General features: G+C 36.9%; 1 protein-coding gene across 15 annotated transcripts in view; it reads left to right on the forward strand.

Moving 5' to 3' along the window:
* KIAA0586 (KIAA0586 ortholog) overlaps window positions 1-15561 on the forward strand; it is a 126708-nt gene that overhangs the window by 76312 nt on the left and 34835 nt on the right. For 13 of the 15 annotated variants that reach the window (XM_054530677.2, XM_054530679.2, XM_009249122.4 and 10 more), the window contains 3 exons: window positions 1140-1317; window positions 10821-10975; window positions 14821-14926. In XM_054530677.2, the coding sequence (XP_054386652.2) occupies window positions 1140-1317; window positions 10821-10975; window positions 14821-14926 (439 nt within the window). Of the gene's footprint in view, window positions 1-1139; window positions 1318-10820; window positions 10976-14820; window positions 14927-15561 lie in introns of those variants that run through there. The other 2 variants (XR_008513297.2, XR_008513296.2) reach the window with 2 other exon arrangements.

Below are 15561 nucleotides of genomic sequence, written 5' to 3' on the forward strand. Positions count from 1 at the left end.
CTGGGTGGTGTGAGCCACCACGCCAGGCCTCTATACTTTTATAAATATTATTATTGATATATGGGGTAACCTTTATGCTGTTTAAAGTATATTATTCCCCTCATCAGTTGTTTATTATAAAGTTTACACTAACAAACTTTAGGCAGTTTTTATTCATGAAGAATGAGAGAAATTTTCTGTTATTCCCATTTTAAGCTGTATGAACAATGTGTAATGCATACCAGCATTTAGTGGTTTTGATTTTTTTTTTTTTTCTTGAGACGGAGTCTCGCTCTGTCACCCAGGCTGGAGTGCAGTGGCGCAATCTCAGCTCACTGCAAGCTCCACCTCCCGGGTTCACGCCATTCTCCTGCCTCAGCCTCCCGAGTAGCTGGAACTACAGGTGCCTGCCACCACTAATTTTTTGTATTTTTAGTAGAGACGGGGTTTCACCATGTTAGCCAGGATAGTCTTGATCTCCTGACCTTGTGATCCGCTGCCTTGGCCTCCCAAAGTGCTGGGATTACAGGCGTGAGCCACTGCCCCCAGCTGATTTTTGGTTTTTTGTTGACACAGGGTCTCACTCTGTCACCCACGCTGGAGTACAGTGGTGCAATCTCGCTCAATGCAGCCTCTGCCTCCGGGGTTCAAGCTAGCCTCCTGCCTCAGCCCCCCAAGTAACTGGGACTATAGGTGTGTGCTATGATGCCCAGCTAATTTTTGTATTTTTTGTCGAGATGGGGTTTTGCCATGTTGCCTAGGCTGGTCTTGAACTCCTGAGCTCAAGTGTTCTACCTGCCCCGGCCTCCTAAAGTGCTAGGATTATAGGCATGAGCCACCGTGCTGGCCCCATTGAGTCTTTTAAATTGTAATATAATTTTTCTTATATGTTTTATTGCTATTTAATTGGTGCTTGAAAAACAGTGGTTAATTTCATAAAATGTATGAAATTATTATATTGAAAACAATGCCTATCACGAGGCTTATTAGACTAACTTCTTGAACTTTTCTTGCACGTAATGTATATGTGGCATAGAAGGGCAGTTTGTAAAATACCTTCCAAGGAGTCAAAGGGTATTGTTCATGATATTTGGCAAACATTTCCTGTTTTGACTTGATTTTAATATAATGGTTTTAACAATTGTTTCTGCTTTTTAAAGGACTTGGAAAACAGTGTGGGTGAACTTAGTGAAGGACAAAGACCCCAGCTAACAGCGGCAGCAGAGAACATCTTAATGGGACATTCTCTCTATATGCAGCCATCTGTCACTAATGCACAGTCTTTGGATCAACAATGTGATCCTAAACCATTATCTCGGCAATTTGACACAGTTTCAGGTAGACACCAAAATATTTTTTCTTGATGTGTCATAGTAGTATCCTTAATCTGAGTTGAGAAAAGTATACCTATTTTCAGATAGGGGCTTGCAAAATTTCTTTATTAAAAGGGATTTTAATAATTGAAAAGTTTGGTGATAACGTTTTTTATAGTATATGTAGCAGTGTTTCCCCAAATGTGATTCATATATCAATGTTGGTACATGAACCATTGGGTGGTATGTGAATTAATTTTGGTAATACACATGCATACACTTAAAACTTTTTAACTGTGATACTTTTATTTTATTTCATTCTATTTATTTATTTAGAGACAGAGTCTTGCTCTGTCACCCAGGCTGGAGTGCATTGGTGCAATCTCGGCTCACTGCAACCTCCGCCTCCCGAGTTCACGCCATTCTCTTGCCTCAGCCTCCTGAGTAGCTGGGACTACAGGAGCCCGCCACCATGCCTAGCTAATTTTTTGTGTTTTTAGTAGAGATGGGGTTTCATTGTGTTCGCCAGGGTGGTCTCGATCTCCTGACCTCGTGATCCACCCACCATGACCTCCCAAAGTGCTGGGATTACAGGCTTGAGCCACCGCGCCCGGCCTATTTTATTTTATTTTATTTTTTTGGAGACGGAGTCTTGCTCTGTCGCCCAGGGTGGAATGCAATGTCAAGATCTTGGCTCACTGCAACCACTGCCTCCTGGGTTCAAGCTATTCTCCTGCCTCAGCCTCCTGAGTAGCTGGGATTACAGGCATGGGCCACCATGCCCAGCTAATTTTTGTATTTTTATTAGAGACAGGGTTTCACTATGTTGGCCAGGCTGGTCTTGAACTCCTGACCTCAGGTGATCTGCCCGCCTTGGCCTCCCAAAGTGCTGGGATTACAGGCGTGAGCCACCGTGCCCAGCCGATGCATTTATTGTAATATGTACTAGAAAAATATAATGAATCCATGAAAATTGACATAACAGATCTTTAGGACAAGGTTAAATTAGATAATACTGTAGAATTTATTCTTTATACTATATGAATTTTAGTAGCACTCAGTGCGTTCAGGACTATTTTAGAATTTAAATAAACTTTCTGCTGTGACACATTGGAAATAAGGATAGAATAGAGAATACCAATCACTAGCATATATAGCTGACTCTCATCTATGGACCATTGTTATGTTCTGTGGTCACCACAAACATATTAACAAATATTGAACCATTGCTCCTAGGGGAAATACAGGATTAGGTTTCTGTGAGCCTCTGGTCATAACATTTTTATCAACTGATCAATATATAACCTGGTTTTATTTATGTTTCTGTTTAAAGAAATCTTATTTTATATATATTTTGGATTCATTAATATTGAACTCACAGCCATTGAACAATCCAGCAGTATAACTTGTGCCTGAAGGAAGCCTATCTAACACATATATTTTCTCCATAAGACACAGCGGAGGCTTTTTGTGCTTAGAAACACTAGACAGGCCAGGTGCGGTGGCTCACGCCTGTAATCCAGCACTTTGGGAGGCCAAGGTGGGCAGATCACCTGAGGTCAGGAGTTTAAGACCAGCCTGGCCAACATGGTGAAACCTCATCTCTACTAAAAATGCAAAAATTAGCCAGGCATAGTAGCAGATGCCTGTAATCTCAGCTACTTGGGAAGCTGAGGCAGGAGAATTGCTTGAACCCGGGAGGCTCAGAGGGCAGAGGGCAGAGGTTGCAGTAAGCCGAAATCACGCCACTGCACTCCAGCCTGGGCAAAAAGAGCGAGTCCCTGTCTCAAAAAACAAAAAAAAGAAAAGAAACACTAGACAGTACTTCGGCACTAAGGGGCCATTTTAAACTGTGAAATCACCAAAAAAAAAAAAAGGATGAAATGTGAAAAACACAGCTTTACGTATACTGTGAAAAGGTCACTTGTTTACAGTATGAGAGCTGGAATAAGCTGGAATGTATCGTTGTTCAGCATCAACTGGAAAAATGCATGTTAGGTAATTTAAGTTTTTCACCACTCTGTACATGTCCACAAATGACCACAAAGGTGCTGCAAGTATTGATTTGGGGGTTATAAATACATTTTAGTGAGTAGATAAATTTGCAAATATGTAATTTACAAATAAATGAGGATCTGCTATATTCTTATTATTGATTTTTAAATGCCCATTGTTTCTTTCTCTTAAGTGAAAAGAAACTTCTGGAGGCATGCAGATCTGCCAGAAATCAGAAAAGGAAAAGCCTGAAGTTAGAGTATTTAGTTTCATATTGAGTGAACATCTTGTATCATTCAGAACTGGGAGAAGTTCGAGACTGAATTTCCCATGTGAATAAATGTAAAGATTGGCCTTATTTCTCATTTTGTACACATAATGAGAGTATTAAATGTTTTACATTCTTTAAAATTTGTAGGATTCAAATGGCATGAAATGTGATTTACATTTATGTCCAGCTAAATGTGCAGAATGCAATTAAACAGAGTTAACAGTAGGTGGCTCTCGCAGATCACTTGAACTGCTAGGTACTTAAGAGCTACTAGGTACCTGAGAGCAACTAGGTACTTAGTTGAAATGTTACGGAATAAACTCCCTGAGGAGATAGCCTCTCCAGTCCTTTTTAAATCTCTGGTAACCCTAGCAGACTACCTATAGTACAGTGCATTTTTAATCTTAGGTACATTGTAGGTATTTGTTTAATTGGAAAAAATAAGTAATATGGTATAACATAAGATTGAGCACATATGTAAGGCAATATAGCAGAATAGCTAAGAGTTTAGGCTTTGAGAGTTTCAGAAATGGGTTTGAATTCCAGCTCTGTGTATCTTTGGTCAAGTAACTTAATGTTCCTGAACCCAAATTTCTTTATGTGTCAAGTGGGGATAATATTGCTATGTACAAAATTACCCCACATTTAACAGCTGAAGGCAGCAAACATTTATTATTTCACAGAACTCTGAAAGTCACAAATCCGGTAGTGGCTTACCTAGGTGGTTTTCAGGATCTCTCCTGATGTGGCAGTCAAGATGATGGCTTGGACTGAGGTCATCTGAAGGCTTGACTAGGGTTGAAGGATCCACTTTCCAAGCTCACTCACATGGATTTAGCAAGAGGCTTCACTTCCTCACTATGTTAACCAGTCCATAGGACCGTGAATGATGTGGTAGCAGACATCTCCCAAGAGAAAGTAAGCAATCAAGATGGAAACCATAATGTCTTTTTTTTTCTTTTCTTTTGAGACAGAGCCTCACTCTGTTGCCCAGGCTGGAGTGCAGTGGTGCGATCTCAGCTCACCGCAACCTCTGCCTCCTGGGTTCAAGTGATTCTCCTACCTCGGCCTCCTGAGTAGCTGGGACTACAGATGCACGCCACCATACCTGGCTGATTTTTGTATGTTGTTGTAGAGACGGGGTTTTGCCATGTTGGCCAGGCAGGTCTCAAACTTCTGACCTCAAGTGATCCACCCGCCACAGCCTCCCAAAGTGCTGGGATTACACGTGTGAGCCACTGCGCCCAGCTGATAATGTCTTTTATAACCTAATCTCTAAAGTGACATGCCATCACTTCTTTCATATTCCATGGATAACACAGACCAATCATGGAACAACTTAAGAGGTGACTTTTAAAAGGTATAGATACCAGGAGGGCAGGGATCATTGGGGGCTATCTTGGAGGTAATAGTGTCTATCTTATTACGGTTATTAGGTACATGTATTTGATAATGCATGTAAAGTAGTAAGCACAGTGCTTGGCACATGGTGGTGTTCTCTTTAATAATGCTTGGAGTATGAAAAGTACTATCTTATATGTACTTAATAGAATCAGAAACTATCAACAGTTGACTAAAAGGACTTTGCCTATAGAAAACTAATTTGTTCCTCTTGTTTCAAGATTTTCTCCTGGTGAGCACAGGCTATAACTGTGGTCCATAGATGAGAATCAACTATATATGCTAGTTATTGGTATTGCTTTTCATCTTGATTTTTAATAACTTTGCTTACAGAGGGTCATCTATTCTTACTTTGCCCCTCTCCACCCCTGCTAATTTTCAGTAAGTGTCCTATTTTCTGTAGTCCTCTATCACTGTCTTGATTCCTGAGGTTCTCAGGTTGGGTTGAGTAATTGAAAGTTGCAAAATTGGCTTTGAGGAGTTGTCTTGGGAAACCTAAAATGTAAGCTATAATTTGAGTGAATTATTTGTGGACCCTGGGATATACTACCAACTACAGCTTTTTATTTACTCAAAAAACCTGTATTGAATACCCACTGTATACCTAGAACTGTGTAAGTACTACATTAAGCACTCAAGATTCAAAGATGATAGATATCTGCTCTCAAGACGTTTACTAACTAGTGTGGGAGAAATAAATAACAATTATAATATTGTGTGACTAGTACAACACAGACGGCTGTGGGAGTGCAGAGGAGGAACTTAACTCATTTGTGAGGGCTTAGAAAAGGTTTTCTGCAAGATCCAATGTGAAATTGAATCTTAAGGGAATTAGCCAGATGGTAAATTATGATAAGAATATTCCAGTTTGTTCATTTACTTATTCAGAAGACATTTTTGAGTGCCTGCTATGTGCTGAGCATGTGCTAGGTGCTAGGAATATGAAACTTAGTAAGGCCCTGTTCACAATGATTTTTTTTCTCTAGTAGACATAGTAGATAAGAAAGCAAAAACATGCAATAAATTACTGTAGTTATTGTGAAGAAGCCGGTATAGGATGGAGGTACAGGTCAATTGTAGTTGAAGGGATTCAGGAAAGACTTCATAGATGAGGGAAGTCTTGCTTGAAGTGACTCCTCAAAGATGAATAAATGCTTGCCATGTGGTGAGTGAGGAGGGACCTTTCAGGCAGAATATGCAATGAGACAGGGGACAAAGGCAAAAAAAAAAAAAAAAAAAAAAAAAAGCAAGGGTTAATCACGGAAATGCAGTGTTTTTGTCAAAGAATTAGAGCTTAAGATGTAGTGAAATTGCAGCAGGGAGCAGAAACCAGGTCATGAAAAGCCCTGGATGGATCTATTAAGGAGTATAGTAAGGATCGCTTTGTATACAAAATGGGAAATAATAACAGTCTTACTTTATACTTATTCCCATGAACAATTCAGCCTTAAGTTTCTGTCAATTCTGAATGTTGTGTGATATTCATCAGTCTGTTAAAGATTATAAGTAAATGAGTGATATGATCATATTTACCTTTTATTTAGCAAGATCATCTGAGGTGCAATGTGATGGATAGATTGGAAGAGATAAGACTGGAGGCAAGGAGCCTGATTAGACAACCATTAAAGTTGACCTGATGAGACATTATTCAGTAGTGAGGATATATAAAAAGGGAGATTTGAGAGAGAATTAAGGAGATGGACAGGAATTCATTTGAATGTGAGCAGTACAAAAGAAGCAGAAAGTCTAAGAAATCCCTAGGTTTCTGTCTAGAATTATTGGATAGGTGGTCATCTCAGTCACTGAGAGAGAGCGAATATGGAGGAAGGACAGAATTAGGAGGAAAGAGATTGAGTGGGGTTTATACATACTGAATTTGTGATGCCTTTGACTTTCATACAAATGAAAAAAATCCATTAGATATGCCAGACCAAAAACTCTTGCTGGACTGGCAATTTTAGGCAAACTTAGTCTTCTCTAAAAGTCTGCTGTGGTTGCTTTCCACTATAACAAAATTCTAGGAAAGTAAAATTAGGGATTTCTAGTTATGATTAATTAAATTAAATTTGACTTGAATGAAATAATATTTTAAATATTCCTCTTTTAAAGGTCTAACTTGCATTATACAGGTAAGACACACTAAATGAGCCTGCTTGTTAGAAGACACAGCAAATTCAGCACTATTACAGTTGCTGTCATAGAATCCTTTCCTGACCCTTATCACTGGGTTAAATACCTGTCATATGTACTCTGTATAATTCTCTAGTATCACCTGCCTAATATTGCTCTTATCACACTGATTTGTAATCTCATGTGAGGGTACAGACTTTATCTTGTTTACTGTCATATCCCTGTCACCTAGCAGGTTATGTAGTATACAGAACATAGTAAATATCTGTTAAATTATAGGATGGTATATTATGTGAAAGCTATTACACACTTTTTGAGTGCTCCCCACCACCACTTTTTTCCTGTCTCATGTATGCCTTATCCCAAGTAACCCATGTTAAGATTCTGGCATATAACCCTCCTGTTTTTTACCTCACACATATAATTATATGCACACATGCATGTACAATATATATGGTGTGTGTGATTGCCATTATTTTACAACTTGAGATCATATCTTGCACATTTGCCTGCATTTTGTGTTTTACCCAGTAAACCCTTAGATTATTCCAGGTCAACTGGTATTCCTTAAATTTATTCATTTTAATGATTACGTAAAACTTCACAGTGTTGATTTCCAATAATTTATTTAGTTGTTTCTCTGTTGATGGATGTTTATTAACATGTCCTTGCTCTATAAACAATGCTAGAGTAAGTATCCACACACATATCCTACCAGATTGTTGTGTTTTATATACCCCTTCTTACTCCAGTGTATGTACTCCTGGGAAGCTCTTCTATACACAAGCAAATGTATCTTTAGTTTAGAAATAGATAATGCCAAGTTGCTTTCTTGAAAGTTTAAACCAATTTATTTTTATCAGCAATTTATTAGTGCCCTTTCCTTACATCCCCTCCTGAAATTGTGTTGATTAGTTTTTTTACATGCCTCAGTAGAAATATGAAGATATGTTTCTGACTCCTGGTGAGTTTATATGTCTTTTCATTCATATGTTTGTTGGCCATTTGTATGTACTCCTATAAAGTTCTTTTCCCATCTGGGAGGTTCTCAGTTTTTCTTGTTAGTTTTAAAGCTGTTTCTATAGTTTAGATGTTTTCTACTATTTGTATTGCAAATATCTTTATCCAAATTTAGATTTTGCTCATTGACGTTGTTGATGATCTTTTTTTGCCATATAATTTAAAAATTTATATGTAGATATTTCTATCTTTTATACTTTCTGTGCTTTCATGGCTTGATTATGTTGCTATACTGTAGAAAAAAGCTAATCATTTTTATCTATTTATCTGATATCCAGTCACATTACCAATTCTCTTATTAGTTCTAATAGAATTCTTTTGTTTTCGTTAAAGTCTCTTGGGTTTTCTAGGCATATACCATATATCAGCAAAAGAGTTTTCAATATCTTCTTTTTTAACATTATATGTAATTCTTTTCTCTTAATTCATTTGCCACTCTTAGAAAAATGTTGAACAAGTCACATAGGAATAGAAAAAGGTGTATCAGAATATAAAGAGGCAAATAAAGCCTGAGACATTAGTTACTCTAAATTATAGGTATTATTACCATTATTTAAATTAATCTTATGTTAGATAATTAAATGAGAATCAGGTAATAATTTTGATAAGTTGTTTTATACAGATTTGATACCATAATAGTAAAAATCAAAACTCGATGCAGCTGGGCATGGTGGCTCATGCCTGTAACCCCAGCACTTTGGGAGAACGGGGCGAGTGGATCACTTGAGCACTTGAGGTCAGGAGTTCAAGACCAGCCTGGCTAATATGGTGAAATGCTGCCTCTACTAAAAATACAAAAATTAGACAGGAATGGTGGCGCATGCCTGTAGTCTCAGCTCCTAGGGAGGCTGAGGCAGGAGAATCGCTTGAACCCAGGAGGTAGAGGTTGCAGTGAGCCGAGATTGCACCACTGCATTCCAGCCTGGGTGAGTGAGTCTCAGTCTCAAAAAAAAAAAAAAAAATTAAAACTCAATAGATGTATTTCGCTTTATGTAAAAGCCCATTGAAAACTAGATTAACGTAAAAGATCAATCAGAGTGATTATTTGCTATATCTAGGAAATTGTCAACAGAATGCCTTTAAATGGAAAATATCTATGGCGTCTTTAAAATATTTTTTCAGGCTGGGTGCAGTGCAGTGGCTCATGCCTGTAATCCTAGCACTTTGGGAGGCTGAGGCAGGAAGATCACTTCAGCCCAGGGGTTTCAGACCAGCCTTGGCAACATGGCAAAACCCTGTCTCCACTAAAAATACAAAAAATTTTCCAAGTGTGGTAGCACACACCTGTAGTCCCAGCCACTCAGGATGCTGAGGTAGAAGAATCACCTGAGCCTGGGAAGTCAAGGATGCAGGGAGCCATGATCATGCCATTGCACTCCAGCCTGGGCAACAGGAGTGAGACTGTCTTAAAAAAAAAAAAAGTATATATATATAAATATTAAATATATATATTAATATATAATATATATTTAATATTTATATATATTTAATATTAAATATTAATATTTAAATATATATATTTAATATTAAATATATAATATTAAATATATATATTTAATATTTAAAAAATATATTTAATATTTAAATATATATATTTAAAACTTAATTTGCATATAACTTCATGTCTATTTCTATTGACTATATTTTAAAAGGTTGTCTAGCAAGACTGAAACAGAGAGCAGTGAATTAATTCCTTTGTGCTTCTTACTAGCTCTTTGACTTTGGACAGTTAGTTAACTTCTCTGAACCTTAGTAACGTCAGTGAGAGACAGTTACAATGCTGTCTAACCTATCTTACAGAATGATTGTAAAGTTCAAATGTAATAAGATAATGTACTCATATATGAAAGTGCTTGGAGTATATAGTGCAATACAAAGATACAGTGGTTAGATACATAGATATCTCTGCTCTTGTCTTCTTTTTACTGATTTGACTGAAGTGCCATTTATTTATTTATTTATTTAGAGACGACGTCTCACTTTGTTACCCAGACTGGAGTGCAGTGACGCTATCTCAGCTCAGTGCAACCTCCGCCTCCCGGGTTCAAGTGATTCTCCTGCCTCAGCTTCTTGAGTAGCTGGGATTACAGGTGCCGTGCTACCACACCCAGCTAATTTTTGTATTTTTAGTAGAGACAGGTTTCACCCTGTTGGCCAGGCTGGTCTCAAACTCCTGACCTCAGGCGATCCACCCACCTCAGCTTCCCAAAGTGCTGGATTACAGGCATGATCTACTGCATTCAGCCAGAGGTGCCATTTAGATAAGAAAATAAGAGCTTGGTCACTTGAAGAAAAAAATCTACAGAATAGAGCTAGCCAATACCAGCATTTCCCAGGCAGGAAATTGCCCTTTGCTTTAAGATTACGTTTTAGATAGAAAGTATTCTATTGACTCTTAGAGATAGGAAAGGTAAGCAGGAGTATTAAGAGTTCATATGTGGGAAGGATGCTGCAGATGAACTGCATGGGCAACTTGTTGATTGGAACTTTACATAGAATATTCCGTGGATTTGTTTGAACGTGGTACTTTTTGCATTCTGAGTTTTGGTTTTAATTGCAGTGAAGGCTTGGTCCAGGTGTTTTTTTTAAGTACGCTGCTAGTTCTAATTCAGCAGGTGAGAAATATTGGTGGTTTTAGTCAACTACTTGTTCATTTTTGAAGATAAATTTAACAATTTATTTTAACTTTTTGTTTACATTTTTGATAACAGGTAGTATTTATGAAGATTCATGTGCTAGTCATGGTCCAATGAGTTTGGGAGAATTGGAGTTGGAGCCAAATTGTAACCTGGTTCTTCCCTCAACACTTCTGACAGCACAAGAAAATGATGTTAATTTACCAGTAGCCGCTGAAGATTTTCCGCAGGTACCAAATTAATAGCACTTGTATTTTACTTAAAATGAGAATTGAAACAATGTTGCCTTAGCATGGTACCCCGTCAAGAGCCAAGCCTCTGGAGTCAGATAGCTTCAAATCATGCCTCCTTTATTTCCTAACTCAAGCCTGAATATAAATCAAGTTCACCCAAGCTGTGCCCTGGAACACATTACTTAGCCTCTTTTAGGCCTTAATTCCCTATCTTTAAATTAAAGAATAAAAGTAATGGCCAGGTGCAATGGCTCACACCTGTAATCCCAGCACTCTGGGAGGTTGAGACAGCGGATCGCTTGAGTTCAGAAGTTTGAGACCAGCCTGGGCAATGTGGCAAAACAGCATCTCTACAAAAAATACAAAAATTAGCTGGGCTCCTGTAGTTCCAGCTACTTGGGAGGCTGACGTGGGCTGCAGATTGCTTGTGCCTGGGAGGCAGAGGTTGCAGTGAGCCCAGGTTACACCACTGCACTCCAGCTGGTGACAGAGTGAGACTCTTGTCTCAAAAAAAATGAATAAGTAAATAAAACATAAAAATAATATATATAAAAGTAAGGTAGCTATTTCGTTTACATCTCTGTATCTGCATGCAATACCTAGCTCAGTAATTTGCATATAGTAGGTGCTTGATAAGTGTTTATTACATTGAAATTTGTAAAAAGTGTTTCATAAGAAATGTATTGCATAAGAAATTTAATACTGAGGTAAGCCAATGGCCCATGCAATCTTGTGTACCGAAAAAATAGGTTAATTACTCATCAAGATGTTAATCTAAAAAAGTTCAATATTAAGTAGTTTTTTATTTTGTGTATTGGCAATTCGTTCAAAATTACCCATTTTGAACTAATTTATGAATAAGTATTCATGGTATTGTGCAGCAGGACATGTGTTAAGGATGAAACCAAAAAATATGTAAGATAAAGATTGTTTATGGAACACATGATTATGTGGGGTTCAGTATTACCAACCTGTGACCAAGCAATGATCAGGAAAAACTAGTTAATAATGAAGAAGTATCTGTTAATAACTTCTGTATAAAAAAAATTCTTGTGACCATGATTAGGCACACATTTCTGGGATATGATACCAAAGGTACTATCTATGAATAATAATTTTTTAAATTGGTCTTATCAAAAATAAGAACTTCTTCAAAACACAGTTAAGAAAATTAAAAGGCAAGCCACTGACTGGGAGAAAATATTTACAAATCACTTATCTGATCAAAGACTTGCGTTCAGAATATATAAGGAGCTCACATAACTCAAGAAAACAAACAATCCAGTTTAAAAATGAACAATAGATTTGGACCAGTCCTTTACCCAGGGAAGATATATAAATGGCAAATAAGCACATAAAAAGATTCTCAGCCGGGCATGGTGGCTCACGCCTGTAATCCCAGCACTTTAGGAGTCCGAGGCAGGTGGATCACGAGGTCAAGAGATCAAGACCATCTTGGCCAACATGGTGAAACCCGTCTCTACTAAAAATACAAAAATTAGCTGGGTATGGTGGTGTGCACCTGTAGTCCCAGCTACTCAGGAGGCTGAGGCAGGAGAATCGCTTGAACCTGGAAGGTGGAGGAAGGTGAGCCGAGATTGCACCACTGCACTCCACCCTGGTGACAGAGCAAAACTCCTTCTCAAAAAAAAAAAAAAAAAAAAAGATTCTCAGCAGAGTTAGTCATTAGGAAAATGAAAAATAAAACCACAATGAGCTACCACTACGTATCCATAAGAATATCTAAAATCTAAAAGACTGTCATGCCAAGTGTCGGCAAGGATGTGGAGCAACTGAACTCTCATACTTTGCTGATTGGGAATGTAAAACGATCCAACCCCTATGGAAAAGAGCTTGGCCATTTAAAAATATACACCCACCATATGAACCATGCATTTCACTCCTAGTTTCTCAAGAGAAACTAAAACATATATTTACACAAAGACATGTATGTGAATGTTCATACAACCTTATATTTGTAGTAACCAGAAACTGAAAACAACACAGATGTCCATCAACTGGTAAATGGACAAATTGTGGTGTATCCTGTACAGTGGAATACTTAGCAACCAAAAGGCATGAACTATGAATACAAACAATAACATGGATGGTTCTTACAAAAATTATGTTGAGTAAAGAAGCCATACCAAGAAAAAAAAAACAAAACACTGATTTTATTTATATGTAATTTTAGAAAATGCAAACTAATTTATAGTAATAGCATTTCAGTTCTTTTTTGGGGACGGTAGGAGGTAGAGGTGGAAAGGGCAAGAAGGAGAAGATAAAAGGGTGTGAGAACACTTTTGAGATTGATGGATATGTTTCTTGTATTATCTTGATTGTGGTGATGGTTTCATGGGTTTATAGGTAGGTCAAAACAGCAAAATGGACACTTTAAATATGTGCAGTTTATTATCTGTTACATATATCTCAATAAAACTTTAAAAATAAAAGATTACTGCCTTTTAATTGATGGCTTGTTTTAGAATAAAACTATGAAGTGTTACCAGAAGAAAGGGTCTCAAAAAATTCCCTTGTTAGATTTCTTTAGCTAGCAGGGATGTATGGTTAGTAATAATAGCACACATTTATAGTGCTAGATGCTGTTCTAAGTTTTTTACGTATTTTAACTTATTTAATCCTTGTAACAGCCTAATGAGGTAGTTGTTACTATTATCCCCATTTCATGAATGAGGAAATTGAGGTATTGAGCAGTTAAATAACTTGCCCAAGGTCAAAGCTAGAAAATGCCTTACCCAGATTTGAACACAAGCAGTTTAGCTCCTGTGGTCACAGCTCTTATTCGCTGTGAGTAAGTAAGGAAACCAGTAGAAACGTTCAAAGTCTCAGCAGCCAGAGCCAGAGGTAGTCCTAGTACCCATCTTAGAAATACCCACCAAAATAATATTTCCTTCAAGGCAGAAACATACATGACTAACGGCTCTAAACTTGGAAGACCAGAGTTAAGGCTAGTTATTATTACTGCAGCTTGGAGCTACTAATTTTTACCCCTAGATAAAGAGGGTGCCTGTCAAAGGTGCAGTGATTACATTGTGTCCATGTGGACAGATGTTTCAGATTCTTCTATGATTGTATTTATTGATAAGGGTCCAGGGATTTCTTTTTAAGTTCCTGTTAAAGCTGTTTTCAGGGGCTCCTGTAATAGCTGTTTTCAGGGGCTCATTTATCATTAAGCACATAAAATAGGAAAGAGAAGAAAGAAAATCACACAATTTGTGATGTGTGATTATGAAGAGATTTGTGACTACTGTAAATTTCAAATTTGGTTATGTTATAGTTAAGGGAGAGAGATGATAGTGCTTATGATGGAGCGTATGTTTCTTGAATGGCAAATGGAAGATAACAATACCTACTCACACTTCTGAGAATTAAATGATGTTACTATATATAAAACCTCCTTGAAAATTGCAGTGCATTATGCAGATTTTCATTTTATGCAAAAAGTGGTTATATGGAAGAGTTTGCTGCCAAATTAAGTTCTTATCCTGTCTAAATCCATTATATGTATATAAAGTAGTTTGATTCATAAGTAGCTCTGAATTCTCTAATAAAAATAGATAGAAATGACTTGAATATTTGAAATCTGTATATATGATCCAAATCTTTTTAAAGGTTTTTTTTTTTTGCAACATCTTTTCTTTTGTAATATGTACCTTGTCACCTATTTATTGGTAGACGTGCTAATAAATAAAAGGCAATAAAAAGCAACTAGAAAGCAAGCATATTATTAAAATATTATAAACACTTGAATAATTTGACTTCTCAGATTTTTTTAAGTAACTAAAAAATAATATTATGACTTCATATCTTAAATTATTTAGTACCAACAAAAGCAAAATCAGGATGTTAAGCAAGTTGAACACAAACCATCACAAAGTTACCTACATGTTAGAGATAAATCTGATATTGCACCTTCACAGCAACAAGGTAAGACTTGTTTTTATGTAATAGTACAATAGTTTGATACTTGTCTGAATATTGAACAAATATGAGAATTCTTTACTTTTGTATACATCCCACTGCTCTCTAGGTTTTTGTTTTCTTTTGTTTTCTCTCATTTAGTCCATTTACATGAAGAATCGGTATTATATTTGACTATGTTAGTTTGTTCTTTTTACCAGTAAACACTATTTCTAGTGGATTTTTAAAATTCTTAGCTGCTGTCTTTCCTTTACCCTTGCCTTTTAGTTGTTGTTCAATTGAATACCAAGGTCTTTTTATCTGTATATAGGTCTGTTTGAAATTATAATATGTTAAAGACAGGAATTATGGCTGTTAATGTGCTTTATAAAGCATATTATTTAGTGCATGGTGATGTTGACCCAGTATAACTTAAAAGCAATTGCCTCTCATATTACATACTGTGATATGGATGACCATATCATAGTTATTTATCAAACTTGTGTGGTTACCTTTAATTCCACAGTCAGCATTCAAGCATTTTGATGTTGTCTCTATGTTTCTACAAGGCTGTTGGCCTTGTGCTTTGTTTGCCATCTTGCTTCTTAGTCATTTACATTTTGCATAACCTGAAATCTGAAATTTGGCAGTAGAAATTAAGA

Source organism: Pongo abelii, chromosome 15 (assembly GCF_028885655.2).
Source record: "Pongo abelii isolate AG06213 chromosome 15, NHGRI_mPonAbe1-v2.0_pri, whole genome shotgun sequence".
NCBI lineage: Eukaryota > Metazoa > Chordata > Mammalia > Primates > Hominidae > Pongo > Pongo abelii.